We start from the raw sequence: 18,206 nt of genomic DNA, 5'->3' as shown, positions 1-18,206 counted from the left end.
AAGAGGAAACATTTCTTGACATTTGTGTATATGTGAGGGACAAGACAAGGGGAAATTAGGTCACCACGAGCAATCAGCGCCTAATTACGAGCTATGCTGGCGCGGACGGAACATCAGAGACTTGTAAAAGAAGACGGCCGACGAAACAGAGCGCAAATAACTACAAACCCGTCCAGAAACTTTAGTAGCTCTAACTTCCAACCAGTCCATATGATTCCATTCATTTGAACCTCTCTATCCTTTGCCCTCCCCACCCCACAGGGAAAGGAATGAACTTTACAAAAATAAGAAATATGTCACGTTGGAAAAATCAGATAGGAAATAAACGGAGAAGTTTCTCCAATTATGAGTAAAGTCTATCGTCGTCCCTTCTCCCCTTTTCCTCCCTTAGGTGAAGAAAGCAGGGCAGAACAGAAAAAAAAAGGAGGAAAACTCAAAATAGAACAAGAGCGGGATGCGCGAACCACTCAATCCCCCAAACCAACGAGCGAGCTGCACAGACGAGACCAACGTGAAACCCGTGGTAAACGAAAAACAGGTCGTATTGGCCCCATCTCGAGGACGTTCATTCATTTCTCCGAAGCAATTGCGTACTCCATGGGAGTGCACGGGACACACACAGGATGACGGCTTTCTCTTGATGAACACATGTTGTGCAAGGGAGTTGCTCGGTCCACAAAAGTTCAGCCCGACCTATGGAGCGCCATAAACACTCAAGCCTTCAAGACGCGTACCCACACGCACATGGATACATAGCAGATGCAGGGAAGTAAGATTCATGCACCTAACTGCCATGAACAGCTTCCATATATGAAAACGTGTCCAGCTGAGTCCATGTATTCCTTCGAGCATGCCCTCGCTATGTACTCGCACTTTTATTATATGTTATTATTTGTTTCCGTTTAAACTCTATGCTGTATGTCTATTCAGTTATGCTGTGTGTCGGTTGTAGGGGAGGTCCCACTGCTGGCGTTGGGATTTCTCTGCAGCAAGTCTGTGAGAGTATCTCGCAAGCGGTCGTGACCCTTTTCAACTGTTCTGCCTAGTGCATCGCACATGGCGGAGACTTTGGTGTCTACTAACTTCTGCTGTTCAACGAACACTTCCGCAGTTTTTCTATCATTACGATCCGTCAGCGTGGAGAGCGCCTTCTCCATTGCACTCTGAAGGTTTTTTGGGAGGTCACGAAGAGTCTGCTCTGTGAGGGCGCGCTCCCTTGCGCTCTCCGAGGCATATTCCCTAAGAGCGACTGTTAACTGACTCTGCTGCTGGTCCTGTATATTCTTGAAACCCACTTGGAGCGATTGGTTGAATGTGTCCTGAAGATTCCTCTTCAAGTCTCCTAATGTTTCACGTATCTCAAAGCTTAGCTGTTGCTTTATTGGCACGGGATTAGCACAGTCTGCTATTCGGCCCTTCAGTGTTTCAACAGCCTTGCAGAGTTCGATGACGTCAGCTGCTGAACCGATGTTACCTGAGACGTTTGGAGCATTTGCCTTGCTCGCCATGCCAACAACTTCTTTGTGCATCGTGTCCAAAGTTTCCTGCGTGCCGCGCACCCGCTGCCGAATTTCACCTAGCCCCTTGGTAGTTTCAAGAAGCGCAAGTCTCTCCTCCTCAAGATTATCTATTAAATTTACAAGACGGTCTCGTGGCAAGCACTCTATAAGCTGCTTCACCGCTCCTGAGAGATCCCGTGTAGACTTTTCATGGCGTTGTGTGACCTCTTCCACGGCTGTTGATACGATGTCTCGTAAAACATTCTCAGATAAGGACGAATTCGTCCCCTCACCAGACGACAGGTTGGCCAAGGCACTAGGGGGCTCGTCATGTCTATGCTGCTTTTGGTGTGGTTCGTTCCTTGAAGCCTCGCAACTGCTTTTGCGCCCCTCTTGCGCGGTATTAAGGGCAAAGAGAATATTCTTCTCTGTGTAGCAAGCTGGTGCCACGATTATCGTAATTTCTGATATGGCGGGAATCTGACTACGTAAAGATTTCTGGTATTCCTCACAGAGGAGACGAGCATCTTCTCCAAAAAGGAACGGTGCACCAAGAAGTAGCAACAGGGGCACCTGACTCGTAGGAACCGCGCTTGAGTGTGGAGACGGTCCTCCACCATGCTTTTGACAGGCTTCCTCCAATATTTTACTGATTGTTATCAGAGGAGTGCGGTAGGCTCCTGCGCCCGTCAAACGGTAGTAAAGTGTGAACATTTCGCCACCCTTGTAGACAGGGAGGTTCAGCATATCAGCCAGACACACAACATTCACATAACCGGAGAAAAGCTCCCGTTCAACTTGCTGCGACGGTTGAAAAACACCACCAACCGTAGGACAGAATGGTTTGCCCAAAGCCTCTTGCGCATCAATGTGTGCAAGTGCAGAAGCCATCTTCGGAGCAGGAGGATTCTTTTTCCCTTCTGCGTTGCCTACACCTGCAGCGGTCTCTGGCGAATCGGTCGCGCTTCCCTTCCCCCATATCAGAGCCCGCCGGTCTGCTTTTGTTTGTACTATCATGGTTTCGTTTTTCTTCCTCGATTCAGCTTCAACCTTGGATACTTTCCCTGGCGAATGAGCGCGCTTTTTGAGCTTGCCTTTTGTTAACTTCTTTCGTCGGCTAATAAGCGAACTGCTTTCTGTCACACTCGGCACCGCAGCTGGCGCTTGAAGAAGCACACCTTTCCTTTTCTTCGTTTTACCCCGTTTCTTCTTTTCCGCCTGCTCTATAGTGGTGCCTCTCTCCGCTTTCTCATCAGCCTCATTAACCTGATCCTTCTCAGTTGTTGCCGGGTCGTTTTTTTTCAGTACTAACGTGATTCCCCTGTCAGTACGAAGTGCATGTGCAGCAGCTGCTGTGGTTTTGGCGTCGAGAACAATCGTAATCATGTCCTTAAGGTACTTACGCTTCGTCAGGACCATATTCAGCACAAATTGGTCAACGCTGGCATTGTCCCTATCCAGAGTTGTTTTCACAATCAAAATGAGGGGGTGTAAACGTCCCATGTCGTTATGTTTGTCCATAACCTTCTTTCCATACCCAGTCACTAATTTTACGATAGATAGCAGATCCACACTCTTCCCTTTAACGGTGTTGTCAATCATGATGAGGTTGACCTTAGGAGGAAGAGGTTTACGCAACACGGCGGCGATTCGGTACGTGCGAAATGATTTTTGCAACGTGGCAGAAACGTTAACATTTGGAGCCACAGCTTTCTTCAACAAGGCCGGTGTATGCCTCGTGATAAGGTATTGAGTGTAACGAATCATCCCAGGAGAAGTGATGGGCGGTGGAAACCAGCGACAGCGCAACAGAGAAAAAAAAAGAGTGGAGGAGTGTGCTAACACCGCTCTCGTCCTCCCTTTCTGTTTTTACCGTCCCGGACACCTAAAAGTGCAAGCGGAAGGGGGGGGGGGCGTAAACTTGATGGCACCTCCGTTGCTCGGTACACTTATTTTATATGTTCGTGAGGGAAACGCAATAGTCTCTGATCCCTCAAAATGTTCTTTTGAACGTCTTTGTTATTCCTCACGTGGCCTACCTTAAACCAATACCCTTATCGTTTCTATACCGTGCCAAGGGCAACGGGTACCAGCAAATTTCAAAGGACAGGATAAAATAAAAGGGAGTGAATCCCTGCAGGTGATCGAGTCACGAGAACGTACGCAGGTGCAGCCACGTCCCCTAAATGTGAAATACAGATTAAAATAATTCTTTCCCCTTCTTTGTTATTTCTTGACTTTTTCCCTAGTTACTAGTACCCTGCCTTGTCAACTAATTCTCTCCTTTCCTCCGCGCTTTTATGCACTAATCAACCCCCAAAAAAGTCAGAGAATAAAAAAAAAAGAGCAATTAATCGTATTTGAGATCAGACTCCATCCAGCTCAGTCAAAGCCGAATAAGGCAGAAACCTTATGTGTGTATGGGAGAAAAGCGATCGCCTCACTCACAGCGTTAACTTAAGAGAAAGTATGCGGACCACCGGCAGGAATTGAAACAGCGTCCATATTAGTGGATCGATAAAAAGCGACGTAGAATGAAACATTCATAGTCCCACATACCGCGCGGTATTGATGAGCCTCGTTAGCTGAGAGAGTCCTCTCACTTCTCATTCCACGAGCAATGTCACAGCGAAAGGCACGCGATGTACTTTTGGCCCTTCCTCCCATGCAATTTGTTACTTACCATAGGTTTTTGCCATCCGCGGCTACGCTCATTATATGTCACGGGCGATGTTCACTTGTTCATATGGTCCAGAATCGACAAATTGCACGTAATCGTCTCGGTGCTGATCCGGGTACTCCACATCCCACAATGTCAAGCCATACGCCGGTGCTGTTGGGAAGCGCTCCCGCTTGAACCGATGCCGTGACGGCTCAAAGCCGCTTTGCAGGGCCTGCTGGAGTTCCAGATCATTCCACAGACCGTGTCCAGCTGCCTTCAGCACACTTACCATATTTCGAATTTGATGACGGAGGAAAGAGCGGCCTACAAACCAAATAAGCACCTCATCATCCTGCCGCACCACATCAAGCCTGTCGACTGTCCGTACCGTCGGTAGATTGGTTGCAACACGGTAATATTCTTTTCCATGAGCACCTGGCTGCACAACTCGCTGGCCGTACTCGTTAAAAGTTGGAAGCGCTGCGGCTCGATCAAGGTTACTGGGGCCTTTTTCCATCGTCACCTTCGGCGCTTTGCCGCGCGTCACTCGGTGCGATTCCCCTGTAGCTTTTGGTTGGAAGTTTTCTTCCGTTACTGCCCCTGTAGAAAAACCACCAGGGCTCATGGCTGCCCGCCGCAGCGCATTTGCCATCTTGGGGTCAGCAAAGTAACCGAAGTCCTTTGTGCCCTCAAGGGTTTTAGCAAATCGCTTCATCCGGTCCACATCGAGGTGGCGATCTACATGCCACTGGAGCCCAGCGTCGAATAAGGGCGGTGCGACACGATTCAGAATGCGGTAAACATAGACACGCCTCAAGCCACTGTGGCGTGCGTGAAAGTCTTGGTTCTTGCATCGACGATAACTCAAAATGGCTAGGGGTTGTTGGCGTTTTTCCATCCACATAGTGGCCCGCTGAATCACTGTTCGTGGCTGCAGCTCAATGTGACTGGGTACATCGACGTGACAGCAGAGACGTCGCACAGACACCCCAACCTCAGGTATGACACCGGCCACAACACGGACCGTATTCACATCGAGCGCCACGGCAAGTGCTTCCTCCAACACTGTTCGCGCATGATATCTGCTACCCATCGTCTCCCCTCGAGAGACCCCAGCAGCGTTTCCGATGGTTCCTGGCTCCGCCACCGGCACCCGCGTGATTGAGCCATCTAAACCGACCTCACGTCTGAAAAGCTGGCGTGTCGTGCTCTTCCACCATCCATCAAAATCATTTCCCTGGTATTGCACATCCACTCGGTAGCGCGTTAATCCGGGAGGAATGATTTGCTGTCCCGGTACGTACAGTTCGTTAGTAGCAGTGGTAGCGACACTGCCACTCGCGGACTGCTGTGCGGGTGGAAAATACAAAAAAGCATCGTCTAACAACTCTTGCTCCACAGCCTCCACTGCAGTGATGGACGACGGCTCCGCATCACCTGAAATGGGCTGCAGACCCTCAAATTCATCTTCATTCGGCGGCGTCGAGATGGCGGCAGTTGTAGTTTGGGCCCCAATGGTCCTACCAGGCTTCTGATATAGTGCCTTTCGCTGCGCGTCGTCGCGGAAAAGTTGAGTTATGGCATCGTGGGCCTTGCGCTGCTGGTTGGAGATTTGTCCTTCTGCTCCACTAGTGATGTTAAACGGATGGGGACCTGTGGGTGGCACTCCTCCTACGCGTTCTATCGGTTTGTCCTCCCCCTTGTGCCCATCCTTCGAGTTTCCACCAAATTGGCGACGCTGAGTAGTGACGATCAGGTGAAACGGTAGGAACGATACCGAGAGCCTCCGCATATGTGTTAGTTGCGAGGTAACAAACATCTACTAAGGTCGTTTTGTGTGCGTGTATATATCTGCGGATCTCACCCGGCTGTTATTGCTTGGGCGAAAATTATTATGGCCCACCGTTGGTTGCGACCGGGCCGGAAGAATGCCAGCAAACAAATGCGGTAGAAAAATTAAGCAAGCAAGTAGGGAAGTGCAAAAGATTCATAAGAAGTGAAACCGCAAATACGTACAAGTGTACTCATGCGTGCACGGTTCCACATGCTCATTTGTTGCAAACAGGGCCGGAGATACATCCATTTCACGGTCGCCTACGCAAATAAGCAAAAAAAAAGTTTTACTCAGCGTCCCCCGGATGGGAAACGAATCGACTCAACCAAAAAAAAAAACAACGAAACAGAGACCACTGCGCGACGATATAGGCTGTAGCGTCTTGACAACAGGTCAAATATAGTAAGCAAGGAATGGTAAAAGAGGGGAGGCGGAGGCTACAAGGGTGTTGACAGCCGTTATACTGACCACCCCATGCATTGCTTTTAGCAATGTCGGCAACACCTTACAGCGATACGGGTAAATAAAAAAACAAAAACAGCTAGGATAGCTTTCAGTCGAGCACTCTACCACTAGTCAGCGGGCATAAGCGTGAAACATCGAAGTCCCCCAGTGCAAATCGAGCTTATTTACCAAAACTCGCTAATCCCTTCGCATACATTCACTTGCCATTGTCTCTTTCCCTCTTTCTTTCCCTCCTAATGTGTTGCATCACCTCTCCTCCCCGCCTCTCCCCACAACCACCCACAACATTTGCCTGTACCCCCGCTGCTTCCGCCAGCACGCGGCGCGTCCACGACTTAGTTAAAGCTCAACACCGCTACAAACCACAGTCGATCCACATTGCCCCAAGTGTTATAAGACACAGTGGAGGACACAACCCCCTGCCTATTGGTTTTTCTTCCTTTCCACATAGAGCATGCAGCACACCACTGGTTTCATATGACCAACGAAGCTGGTGGAATGTGGTCTGTCACTGAGGAGAGAGGTCCACATACGTAACGTTTGGTCGCTGCTAGCTGTGAAGAGAAACCTCCCGCAATCACTGAAGGCACAGTCCCAGACCCACCGCGTGTGTCCTGTCAGGGGTTTTAGTTCCTTGAACTCAACCCCATCGCCAATGTTAACTTGTGTACTTCCCTCTGCAACCAGCTGTGGAAAGTTTGACGTGGCCAAGTGGAACGCATCATGCCTCTCTGTTGGGGCGTCAGCAGGACTTGTCATTTTTTTCACCGTTTCCATCGTTGCCAAGGGTTGAGATTCATTCACGGTAGGGTCATTAGCTACCGCAGCCACCGGCTTTACACCATCTTCTACGCTTCCAGTTGATCCATCATGTGTAAACGACGTTGACGGTGCCGCTGTAGGAGTGAGGACGGCACCCTCATCTGCCTTAGGTTGAAGAAGTGAGGACGAACTTGCTGCGGTTGCACCACCAGCTCCGGCCCCATTGTTATCCCCCGCTGCAGCCACCTGGTTTGTGGGATCAGAACCTGCCGCCGTGTTTTTCTCGGTGAGGCCAGACAATCTCACCGCACTTGTCAGCGAGGATACTCCTGCGCTGTGGGAGTCACTTTCACACCCAGAAGCGTGCTTGGTCGTCACGTCACAGCACTGAAGTATTGGAGGGATTACGAATCTCCCAACGGTGTAGTCCCCACAACATGTCACCAAGATATCTATATTGGGTGAGATGGCCACCTTAAGGATATATTTGTGGTGCGCCTGAAACGAGTGAAAAACCTTCAAAAAAAATTGTTGCTGAATGGATGAGGAATTGACCGATGATGAGGTCAAGAGGCCCGGTGCGCTGAACTTCTTGGTCACGTCCATTCCCGGGGTTGAATTTCCCGTGTCTGAGGCGTCGACTGCATCAGAAAATGTCACACCATCGTTAGCAAGGGGTGACTCACTAGCGTTAGCAGCCACGTCACCCCCACTTCCTTCGTTTCCATGTGTTTTAAGCACAGACAAGGGCCCGCAACTAGGGCGCAGGGTGTTTGCGGAATTAATGGAACGTGAACTAGAGTCATTCGTGGCGATTGCGGGAGCGCTGTCGGCGACCGTCCCCTCCGCTACCGGTCGCTGCACTTGCGGGCTTGTTTCTTCCTCTTCTCCAGGCACCTCTTCATTCGCCAACCTTCCAGCTGCGTGTGCCTCGGAGGCATGTGTGCCGGTAAGGTTCTGCGCGCACCTTCCAAAACACATAAAATGAAGCTTCCCAGCACTTGTTGCTGCCACAGCCCAACGCGCCAGCGGTTCCACGGCTATACTTCTAATGGCTGTGTAATCCCCATTGAAGGCAATCTCTTGCATTGGCTTACTAGCAAAGAGACCACCTCTGCTAGTGCTGTCTCCGTGTTGCGCAGCTGCCGCAATGATACTTGGTATGTGCCACACCGAGACGCGACCGATCTGGGAACCGGTGAACAAGGTGTGACGATCCGGGGAGACGGCACTGCACGTGATGGCCGCACCCGCGCTAATATCGAGCAGAAGGTTTAGTGTTGTGGGTGAGTTTGCGTTAAAAAACCGAATGTGCCCGTCCTCCGAAGTGGCGAAAAGAACAGTCAACACTCCAGCAGAGCCCGTGGTCGGTGTGGGGTCTAATGTGGCGGTTGCAGCAAGGTCTGCAGAAGTGCAAAACAAGCTACTCATGGAAGCTTCCGCAGAGTTTAAGTGCATTTCCTCGTCACGCTGCGGGTAGAGTGGGAACGTCCCCAGGCTCGTTACGTTCATTGCGTATTGATTTTCATAAACGGAGAAAACCGGGGGTGGTTGTGTTCCACTATTGCCCCCAGCTGATCCAGCTTCAACTCCAATATCATACACGCGAACGGCACCAAATCCTCCAACGGCGAGGTGTGTGGTGTTTGGAATCGTCAACATCGCATTGACCTGTGATCCCTGAAAGGGAAAACTGCGGACTGTTCGGCCCGTTGATCCGTCCCAAAAGCGTATTTCTTTGTCATAAGAAGCGGATATAATAAATGTAGAGCTCATTTGGTTTGGTACTCACGATGCGTTTCCCCTCCTTCCCTCCCTCCTGTTACTTTTCGTTTAAAGAAAAAAAAAAGGAAACGGAATAAATGAAAAACAAAACAGAATAAAGTTCGTATTCCGTTGAAGGTTTTCTCCTCCTCCTCCTCCTCTTTACTTCACTTGTTCCACAGCCTTTTTCCTGAAGCGAAGGAAAGGAGAAGGAAAGTAAGATGTAAACGGAGATGCGTATGTACAAGTGCACAGAAAGAGAAGATACAAATGAAGCCGAATATTGATAACAACTGTCGAAAAAAAATGTTGAGGAGAACAGTGAAAGGGAGTCTACATTTTTGTAACGAGTACTTGGGTAGACAAAACATATTTCAAAGAAAAATTAAAAAAAAATAATATACTTATATTCATTTATATATTTTATATATGTGTATGAGTGTATGGTGTTCTTCCTTCAACATGTATACATCTGGATTGGTTCCCCTTTTGTTTTTTGGGGTGTATGGTGGGGGTTTGTTCGTACACGTAAAGTGTGTTGTTGATGAAACGCAAGATGGGTCAGTGATAAAACAAAACAGGGAACATAAGGAAAAGCACCAAAAAGAAATGGTAGAATTAAATAATAACAAACTTTCTCCCCCCCCACACACACACACCTCTTCTTCCTTCTTGTTTCCCCTCCCCCTCATAAACGGCACTTTCATTTGGTACCTTTACTTTTTTTTAAAAAAAAGTATTTTATTTTGTGACTCATTTGAAACTGCTACACACACACACACACACACACGGCTCCTCCACGCACATGAAAAGGAATAAAACTCACCAACAACAGCAATGATGGCAACCACAATAATTAAGAATGGTAATCATGAATGGGTGAGTGTGTAGTGGTGTGTTACTGAAGGAGGGAAGGGGGGGGAGGAAAATGAACTTACTGAAAGCGAAAATGAGAAAAAACACACACACACACAAAAAAAAAAACAACAACAATGAAGCGCGACCACTACAAGAGGAGAAGAAAAAAGGGAGGGAGCAAAAAGTAAGAAAAAAAGAAAGAAAGAAAGCGCAGTGCAAAAAAGTAAATAAATTGCGTGATTGGCTGCGAGGAAAAAGCAAAATGGAGGGAAGAGAAAATTTCGTTTCGGCTTTATATTGTTTCAGAAGCTATCCGTGTGATTCAAGTGAATGCACGATGGAGATAATTTGATAACCCCTGAACAAAACGACAAAATTGAACAACACAAGAAAACGGTCAAACGAGTGAGTCACTCACATGAAAAAAAAAAAATACAGATTGGCCCTTGTCACACAATTCGAGTGGACAAGATCTGTAGTTTCTTGTTTTCTTTTCTTTTTTTCCTTTTCTTTTTGTTAAGAAAAAAAGATCTTCTTGATCATTGAAGAAGAAACGATAGAAGCAAAACTAATGACTGAAAATCGACCATCTGCCCCAACTGAAGACAAAACAAAAGAGCAGTGGGGAAAAGCCACACCTGTAACATTAACAATAACAGTAACAACAACAACAATAATAGTAATAATAAAGATTAGGGATAGACAAAAGTGGAAAAGGGGGGAGGGGAGAAGAAAATAATAATAATAATAATAATTATATATATATATATATATATATATATATATAATCACTAACAAACACATTCACACTCAAACACACACACAAAAAAAAACAGAAGAAATGCAAGAAGGGGGTACAAAGGGATGGGAGCAACAACAGAGGTAAAACCACAGATTGTGCTCGAACCGCAAGAAAAAAAAACCCTATGAAGCAAAGAAAGAAAAATAAAAAGAAATAGAAAGAAAATAAAGAAAAACTCCTCACATTTCCCCCCCCCCCACACACACACAAACACACACGTAAAGATAGCGTATGGCAACAAAGACGACGCAAGGTAATGAAATTATATACATTCCTTATGTCTCCGTAAGCATACGTACAAAAGTTGGCTTCATATGTACTCTCACTTCCTTTTCTATATTGAGTGCACCCACATTTCTTTTCCGTTTTCTCTCTTTTTTTAAAAAAAAAATCCGTGTCTCCACGTTTATGCAAGAGAGACAAGAAAAGGGGAGAGGAAAACCCTCCCGCCCCCCCAAACAAAAGACAAAAAAAAAACAACCACTCGACAGTGAGGGCCTCCGAAGCGCCATTTTGGTGTTTTACCATCTTTTCAGCTTCTCAACTTCTCTTTTCTTCCATCCCACCTTCCTTCCCAACCCCCCCCCAATCAACAAACCACTCAAACTCAAATATATATATATATATATATATATATATATATGCTTCCTTTTCTCTTTTCCTTCTTATGCACACACTTTTTTCTTTTTTTTCTTTTCGCACACTACGTTCTCCTCTAACGCACCCATGAAACAAAAAAAAAAGCAGAAGTAAAACACAAAAAGGAACCGCTACATTTTTACTTCACATACCCCTTCTTCTAGGCTGTGAGGTGTGGGCCAGAAAAATGACAAAAATAGTGGTGATAAAGGAACAAAAGATGAAAACAAAACAAATAAAACAATGAAAATACGTAAAGGAAAAAAAAAAACAACAACAACACAACACAACACAAAACAGAATAGAACTGAGCAAGCGAGGTGAAAACGGTGGAATGAAAAGCTAAAGACAGATGTCCATAAGGAGCGTGAAGGTGTACATTTATTTTATTTATTCGAATATACTCAAACATGTTTATATATAATTTGTGCGAGTAGTGAGGTACAAACGTAGGCATACACACTTATTTTTTTCATCTTCCCTTTATTCACTTGATAATACATAGAGGAGGAAAACTCGGATGGGAGAAACATAATAGCAATCGAGAATAATAATAATAATAATTGGAACATCTGTCAAACAACAACAGAAAAAAAGAAAGGAGACCGGAACGATAAAACTAAAAAAAACAAGAAAAAAAGGGTAAAAAAGAAAGTAGAAGGGGAAGGGGGGGAAGGAAATGAGGGCGGGAAACCATCAATGAATAAAACAACCAAAGAAACGACACGAAGGAATGACCCTCTTTTTCTTCTTTTTTTCTTTTTTTTTTGTTACGGTTTGAGGCATAACCGCCACTCTTGAAGCCAATCGGACAATACCCCAACCGCTTGCTGCACCTGGTCGTGGGCCATATGCACTGTTCGCTCAATGACGACATGTTTCAGTACATTTAGTTGTGCCCATCGCATTTCCCATGTACTATTGATACACAAAAGGGACTGTTCCTCCTCTTTAAGGACATGGAAGCGGCGGCGATTGTCCTCAAGAATGGGTTTATAATTCCCTCCAAGTCGGGCGCGAAGGCAGACAAGATAACAGGCATTGCAAATGCGGACCCACGGGACATACCGCACCTTCAGGCCACCCCGCCCACGATAATCCCGTCGTCCGTTGTTTGGCAGGCATATACAATTGGGCAGACTGTTGTTGTTACTGCTACTCCCCTGGTATTGCCAGGTGTCACTAATGGTTTGGTTAGGTTGAAGTGAGTTGGGAGTGCTTCCAGGTCTTTTTTCCCGTGTGTCCCCAGAACCAGTAGGCTCACATGTACCGAATAGCCATGCGTCGTCCGTGGCATTTCCCGTAGTGCGCTGGGATGAAGACGAACCATGGGAAGGCCCCACGTCCGAACTTGTGACTGCACTAGTGCGCACCTGCACATACATATCTCGCCCAACCTGTGAACAGCAGTCGTTACACAGCAACACCCCACAACGCCGGCAGTGATGCCGCCGCACAGTGAATGAGAAAACTTTGCCACAGCGCGGGCAGCTGTCAGTTGAATCGTCGCTCTGCCAGTAGTGAATGCCTTTGCTGAGGCGACACGCTGTTAGGGCGTCTATCTTCCCCTCTACTCGACCCAAAGCCCTCTGCAACTCATATTCCTCTCTACGAAACTTCAACCGTCTCTGCGCGTCATCTCCATTGAAGACGTATTCCACTTGTCCTGTTCTGTCCATGGGTACTGGTATGTAAAAACCTTCTGACGGCGCCGTGTGTAGCTTATTACAATCGACACTGTCACACACCGTCATGTTATCAGCGCGGCTGTGTACCCCGTCTCCACTGGAGTCGGTATCCGCACTGTTTTCGCTAACCATACTTTCTGCTTCACCAGAAAAAAACTCACCCTCTTGGACTAGTCCCTTGTAGCACTCCTGTGTCATGCAGTCCAACATTGTTAGTCTTTCGGTGAAATGAGGTTCATCCTCGTCACTCTCTACATTATCAACTTGATCGCACACGAGGGAGGCTCCCTCCCGGACGCTACCTGTTACTTCCTTTGATACTGTTGTCGAACAGCCCGCCATTACTCCCCGAGTTACAGTAGTTTCTCCCCTTCTACTGTCCTGGGGGAGAACTTGGTCTTGGTCTTGTTCTTGTTCTCGTTCTTCCGCTTCATTGTGTTGGGTATCAAGGTTAGTGGAAACTACACTTGAGGAGGTCAGATACGTACTATTTCCATACGGCGCATCTATCTGTTCAGCTGCGGTTACCGCTAGCGACACCATTCGCATGTTTACCTCTCCCTCATACTTTCTACAAAGCTGCTGCCTCCGGCTTTGCTCAGTGGCACGCAACATCCCGAGTCGCTGCAGTATTCGCGCCCGCTCCTCTTTTAGCGGAAGCATGGCCGAGTCCACGGTCCCCTGATACGTAAGACAGCCTCCGTCCTCCACATGGTCCAACACAATGAATGGGGATGGGGACCTGTCAACGTCGTCGAATACGGTACTTATAAAGTCGTCTGAGGTGTTAACTGTGCTACTGTCAATGCGTACAGCATCTACTTTATTTTCAATGCGGTTTATTTCCTGCGAAGTTTCCCGCTCCAATGCGTTGGAGAGCTGAGGGGGTTGTCGGTCCGCGTACGTGCCCTCGGTTTGTGGAGTGGAGCATTTCGAGACGCCGGGGGCCACGCCTTCAAAAATATCAAATTCGCCCCCTTCACTGTTGTCATTATCCATCTGATCCGGTGAGTCACCTTCCTTTTCACTTGCTCTACCGCCTTCACCATCCGTCGAGAGCCTTGCAAAGCTTGAAGCCGCCACATCCCCGTTGCATTCCGTACATTCCGTAAGGGCCTGCGCGGGAAACTGAAAATTATCCGTTGAGTTCAGTGCAGAGACCTCAGAACCCTCCTGCAACGCTCTCGAGGGGTCCATTTCTCGGAGGAGGTCCGGGAAGGCTGCGAACTGCCCACTCCTGATGACCTCACCCCTTTCCAGTGCCTATCTAGTTTTATCTTTTTTTTTTCTTTTGTCTACTGGTGTGTTTATTGTTGTTGTTGTTGTTGTTGCTGTTGATTTATTTTATTTTTTATTTTTATTTTTTCGTAGAGAGTCGGCTACCCTTTCGTTCACCTCGTTTTTGGTTCGATTTTCTCTCTTTCTTCTTCCTTCAACGTATAGGTGAAATAGTGAATAAATATATACCTCTCTTTAACACTGTTCCTTTTGTTGCTACTTTCCCCCTCCACTTTGCTCTTTTTTCTTTTAAATGTTTTAGTTTTTGCTGTCGTTCGTCGATGGATTGACTTGTTTTTTCCTTCCTCTATAAAACACAGGCACAGAAAAACTATTACTCGCGGCGGGGATGTGAATAAACAGATAAATAAATAAATATATGAACAACAATATAAGTATATGTGCTATACGTTATTTGGATTTCCTAACCACAGTCAAATGCTATATTTACGGGGTACGGAGTGCCAACTACGGGTAAAATTTATGTTTTTACATATTCACATAAGGAAAGAGAGAAGAGAGAAGAGAGGAGAGTAGCGTGTTGCGGAATGGCACAAATAAGCGAGGAAACACAGACATTTTTGCTCTGTCGTTCTGAAATATCACCACCATTCAACGGAATGGAAAGTGAGTAAAATATTCGATAGAAAGGACACTAACACCAAATAATGATCTGCATTAGTGAATCAACTAATAAACCAACACACAATGGATATTACGCGCAGTGAAGGCGCAAAAAAAAAAAGGTGGTAACTATGGTCTTGTCTATACACACACACACACACACACACACACACACACACACACACAATCTGTTTTTTTTTTGTTCGGAGCATTCCTAAACCAACTTTGGGATCGGATGAGGAAGTAAGACATTGAAACATTGGTTATGAACAACGATGTGACAGCAATAATGATAACGAAAACAACTGAATGGAAACAAATAAACAAAATAGTAAAACAAAAAACAGCTCAAGGTCGGTGAATTTCCCTTCACTCCCAGATCAAAGGAGTACTGTTGACCCTCGTTTCCTTTTTCCTTTCACTCGTCGGAAAGAGGTTCTTTAACTTCTTTTCAGAGCTCCCCCACAGGGGGTTAAAAACACCACCACCACCACCACCAAAATATACTCGTGTCATTGTGGAAGCGGGAAGAAAACCAACAACTACACACACACACACACACACATATATATATATATATATATATATGTATTAAAAAAGAGAACTATGAATTCACTAAAACGCCCTACTCCCTCCCCTTTCTGTAGTTGCCACAGGGGTGTTGATGGGAAGTAAAAACAGAGCCAAACAATGGTGACCACTACAGCCGAGCCAATAGCGGTGCTGTACAACAGACACGCGGGCATCAATGCACATGGGGCTTCACAACAAGGTATCCACCCCCGTAAATATTCTTTTCTTATATATTGCATGGACTATTTCGTTTCTCTCCTCCCATTTGTATTTCTTTTCTCTTCACTACACGCCACCACAAGGTGGCGCCCCTCCCCGCGATGCGTATTTGCACACATCATAATGTCATCCCTTACAGTGTGCCTTCACCGTTACCCAACAGTTTCCCACGGGCTCGCATTGCCCTTTCGTACAATTCCCTTCGAGTAATCGGCGCCTCGCCGGAATGACGTCGTGTCGCTGCCGCGAGGAGCTTTTGCACGTGTGCCCGCGTGCGTGGCCCGCTTTTAGTCACATCCAACATGAAAACCTGCCAGATTGTTGTCGCAGATGGGGGCACCTCCTGAAATCCGTGGGATCCGAATGCCATCTCAGGAGGGCAGATAATTTCCCATTTGTCACCTTTGCACATCAATGGCAGAATGGCATTCAGACATGGAATGTGGGCTCCCACTGACCGTATCTCAGGCTTCCCTGGTGGAACATATGTACTCACAAAGCGCACGCCACTCGAAAGAAACGCGACAAGGTGAAAAATGAGTGGCCCATCGATTCCAGCGCATTGCATCGTCTGAGTCAGGTTACGCCACTCCATGGCTGCCTCACTTGTGGCATTTTTCAAATCACCGCGCCACCGGTTGTCACTGCTTACTTCCGGAAGAGATACTTTTGACACAACGCGTGGCGGCGTGGACTCCTTAATAGGAAAGGTTTGATTCATTACGCGGAAATAAATACGTCCATCACCGTGCTGCGTAAAACTGGCATCATTTGACGCCTTTGTGATGATTGCATCACCTTCGCGAGACCAACGCTCAGACAAATATTGGAGGAAATTTTGTTCCGCCTTATCATTATCCTCCGGAGTTATATAGAGGTTGTGAAACCGCCCACTGATCACGTACAGCAACAAGAAAACCCCGACGCTACACCACAAGAGCAGAGATAAATCTTCTGTTGAGGCCGCGGAGTCGTCACTTGAGGGAGTTGGCTTCTGAAAATTCCCTCCACGTGTTATTATCCCCCCCGCCGCTACGGGTGCTGCGATACCTTCAGCTGTGCGGGTGCCAAACTTGTGTCTCTGCCGCGGTGGAGCGCTGATGCTTCCTACGGAGGAATTATCGCCATTGTTCATTGCAACCTACACCCTTACAAACAACCCGTCCAAAAAAAAAAAAAGCAGTGAGAGGGGAAGGATGCTGAAAGTAAGCGCACAAACAAAAAAGTGATGGAATGATTCGTAAAGAGTATGACGCGCTTTTTTCTCTCCTTAGAAACTTTTTCATTTGGTGACAAGAGATAAGATAGGCACTTGGTATCGTCTCCATTATTGGTACCTGCAACTTGGATGATCACGGTTGTTTTGGTTGTTATTGCCCTTGCCATTTTCTGTCGTTGTCTCTGCTTTAACATCGGTAGAATACAACCCCCTACTTTACAGGAGTAGGAGGGTGGCAAACACAATAGATATGCAAAAAACAGCAGTAGAGATGATGCCTCCCGGGCGGTGCCGCCTTGATTTTGCTCCCTTTCCCCCATACATATGTGAAAATTCTTCCAACGGGAACAAACACTATTAACACACATTAACTCCCTAACAACTCTGATCCCCCGGTGAACACTACCAGCAAGCGCGTTTATGCACCCTCGCACAGTATCATACACGGCAAATTCTTTTACCTTCCCCCTTCCTCTCAATAATCAACCAATTACAAGTCTCCCTTCCCCGCGTAACCCTTGAGAACTTCCTCCACCTCCTTTTCAGTGCGACCGTTGCCGCCGCCTTCAATGGAAATCAACTCCATGTCAAACACCAGTGCGGAGTGGGGTGGGATCTTTGGGCCTGCACCTCTCGCACCGTAGCCGTGTTCAGGTGGGATGAAAACTTTCCAGCGGTCGCCGGGTCGCATCAGTTGGAGGACCTCCTGCCAACCAACAATCACTTGGCCCAGCTTAAGTTTGAAGGGCTGTCCGCGATCTCGTGAGCTGTCAAACACAGTTCCATCCTTCAGTGTTCCTGTGTAGTGAACGGTGCATTCATCATCAACAGCAGCCGACCGTCCACCACCGCCGCGGTTGAGCACGTGAACAACGACGCCTGAGGGGAGCGTCATGGCACCGGGTTCTTCAGCCATCTTAAGGAGGAACGACCGCGCAACTCGTTTGCGGTATCTATCTATGCGCTCCTGCGGCGTCAGTTTGTTTGGGTCATCTTCTGATGTTGCGACCCGCACGACCGAAAGGACTGCCAACATAAAGGCGGCGAGGCCAAGTGGCCGAAAACACTCAACACCATACATAGTCGTTTGATTGATAGAAGAATTCAAACCCTCCGTCTATTTCACCCACTTCCTTTGGACTTGAATATGTCAAACAAGTGAATTCATTGTGATGATGGGGATTATGTTGACACGTTCACGACCAGGTGTCTTTTTTAGGGGAGGAGTTGAATAGCAAGTGCCAAGCAGGGATCTAGTGCATCATATAAGTAGCTCCGTGAATGCAAGGGCAAGAGAACAAACAAATGACATTGCACAGC

General features: G+C 47.1%; 7 protein-coding genes across 7 annotated transcripts, besides 21 other annotated features; 1 reads left to right on the top strand and 6 right to left on the bottom strand.

Moving 5' to 3' along the window:
- Positions 1–926: 926 nt before the first annotated feature.
- Tb10.61.0680 (hypothetical protein, conserved) lies at positions 927–3,266 on the bottom strand (the record flags this gene model as incomplete). The annotated part of the gene is made up of 1 exon (XM_822943.1): positions 927–3,266. The coding sequence occupies one exon, from the start codon at positions 3,264–3,266 to the stop codon at positions 927–929; it is 2,340 nt and encodes a 779-aa protein (XP_828036.1).
- A 947-nt stretch (positions 3,267–4,213) lies between these two features.
- Positions 4,214–5,953, bottom strand: Tb10.61.0690 (tRNA pseudouridine synthase A-like protein; the record flags this gene model as incomplete). Its single annotated transcript, XM_822942.1, has 1 exon — positions 4,214–5,953. One exon carries the CDS (start codon positions 5,951–5,953, stop codon positions 4,214–4,216), a length of 1,740 nt encoding a protein of 579 aa, XP_828035.1.
- Positions 5,954–6,883: 930 nt separating this feature from the next.
- Tb10.61.0700 (hypothetical protein, conserved) lies at positions 6,884–8,998 on the bottom strand (the record flags this gene model as incomplete). The annotated part of the gene is made up of 1 exon (XM_822941.1): positions 6,884–8,998. The coding sequence occupies one exon, from the start codon at positions 8,996–8,998 to the stop codon at positions 6,884–6,886; it is 2,115 nt and encodes a 704-aa protein (XP_828034.1).
- Positions 8,999–9,366: 368 nt separating this feature from the next.
- Positions 9,367–9,417: a sequence feature (AT_rich).
- Tb10.61.0710 (hypothetical protein, unlikely) lies at positions 9,416–9,805 on the top strand (the record flags this gene model as incomplete). The annotated part of the gene is made up of 1 exon (XM_822940.1): positions 9,416–9,805. One exon carries the CDS (start codon positions 9,416–9,418, stop codon positions 9,803–9,805), a length of 390 nt encoding a protein of 129 aa, XP_828033.1.
- Positions 9,707–9,734: a sequence feature (AT_rich).
- Positions 9,755–9,776: a microsatellite.
- A 121-nt stretch (positions 9,806–9,926) lies between the features above and the next one.
- Positions 9,927–9,979: a sequence feature (T-rich).
- A 46-nt stretch (positions 9,980–10,025) lies between these two features.
- Positions 10,026–10,053: a microsatellite.
- A 277-nt stretch (positions 10,054–10,330) lies between these two features.
- Positions 10,331–10,358: a microsatellite.
- Positions 10,359–10,491: 133 nt separating this feature from the next.
- Positions 10,492–10,533: a microsatellite.
- A 45-nt stretch (positions 10,534–10,578) lies between these two features.
- Positions 10,579–10,599: a microsatellite.
- Positions 10,600–10,631: a microsatellite.
- Positions 10,632–10,754: 123 nt separating this feature from the next.
- Positions 10,755–10,821: a sequence feature (T-rich).
- Positions 10,822–11,257: 436 nt separating this feature from the next.
- Positions 11,258–11,289: a microsatellite.
- A 219-nt stretch (positions 11,290–11,508) lies between these two features.
- Positions 11,509–11,600: a sequence feature (T-rich).
- A 262-nt stretch (positions 11,601–11,862) lies between these two features.
- Positions 11,863–11,952: a sequence feature (CT-rich).
- A 75-nt stretch (positions 11,953–12,027) lies between these two features.
- Positions 12,028–12,054: a microsatellite.
- A 1-nt stretch (position 12,055) lies between these two features.
- On the bottom strand, positions 12,056–14,170 carry Tb10.61.0730 (uncharacterized protein; the record flags this gene model as incomplete). The annotated part of the gene is made up of 1 exon (XM_822939.1): positions 12,056–14,170. The coding sequence occupies one exon, from the start codon at positions 14,168–14,170 to the stop codon at positions 12,056–12,058; it is 2,115 nt and encodes a 704-aa protein (XP_828032.1).
- Positions 14,171–14,280: 110 nt separating this feature from the next.
- Positions 14,281–14,310: a microsatellite.
- Positions 14,311–14,339: a sequence feature (AT_rich).
- A 266-nt stretch (positions 14,340–14,605) lies between these two features.
- Positions 14,606–14,638: a microsatellite.
- Positions 14,639–15,020: 382 nt separating this feature from the next.
- Positions 15,021–15,061: a microsatellite.
- A 293-nt stretch (positions 15,062–15,354) lies between these two features.
- Positions 15,355–15,374: a microsatellite.
- Positions 15,375–15,419: 45 nt separating this feature from the next.
- Positions 15,420–15,440: a microsatellite.
- Positions 15,440–15,467: a microsatellite.
- Positions 15,468–15,800: 333 nt separating this feature from the next.
- On the bottom strand, positions 15,801–16,802 carry Tb10.61.0740 (FKBP-type peptidyl-prolyl cis-trans isomerase conserved; the record flags this gene model as incomplete). Its single annotated transcript, XM_822938.1, has 1 exon — positions 15,801–16,802. The coding sequence occupies one exon, from the start codon at positions 16,800–16,802 to the stop codon at positions 15,801–15,803; it is 1,002 nt and encodes a 333-aa protein (XP_828031.1).
- A 574-nt stretch (positions 16,803–17,376) lies between these two features.
- Tb10.61.0760 (FKBP-type peptidyl-prolyl cis-trans isomerase conserved) lies at positions 17,377–17,967 on the bottom strand (the record flags this gene model as incomplete). The annotated part of the gene is made up of 1 exon (XM_822937.1): positions 17,377–17,967. One exon carries the CDS (start codon positions 17,965–17,967, stop codon positions 17,377–17,379), a length of 591 nt encoding a protein of 196 aa, XP_828030.1.
- Between the last annotated feature and the right edge of the window lie 239 nt (positions 17,968–18,206).

Source organism: Trypanosoma brucei, chromosome 10 (genome assembly GCF_000002445.2).
Source record: "Trypanosoma brucei brucei TREU927 chromosome 10, whole genome shotgun sequence".
Taxonomy (NCBI): domain Eukaryota; phylum Euglenozoa; class Kinetoplastea; order Trypanosomatida; family Trypanosomatidae; genus Trypanosoma; species Trypanosoma brucei.
Note: the sequence above shows the minus strand (reverse complement) of the source record. Positions and strands in the feature narration are given on the sequence as shown.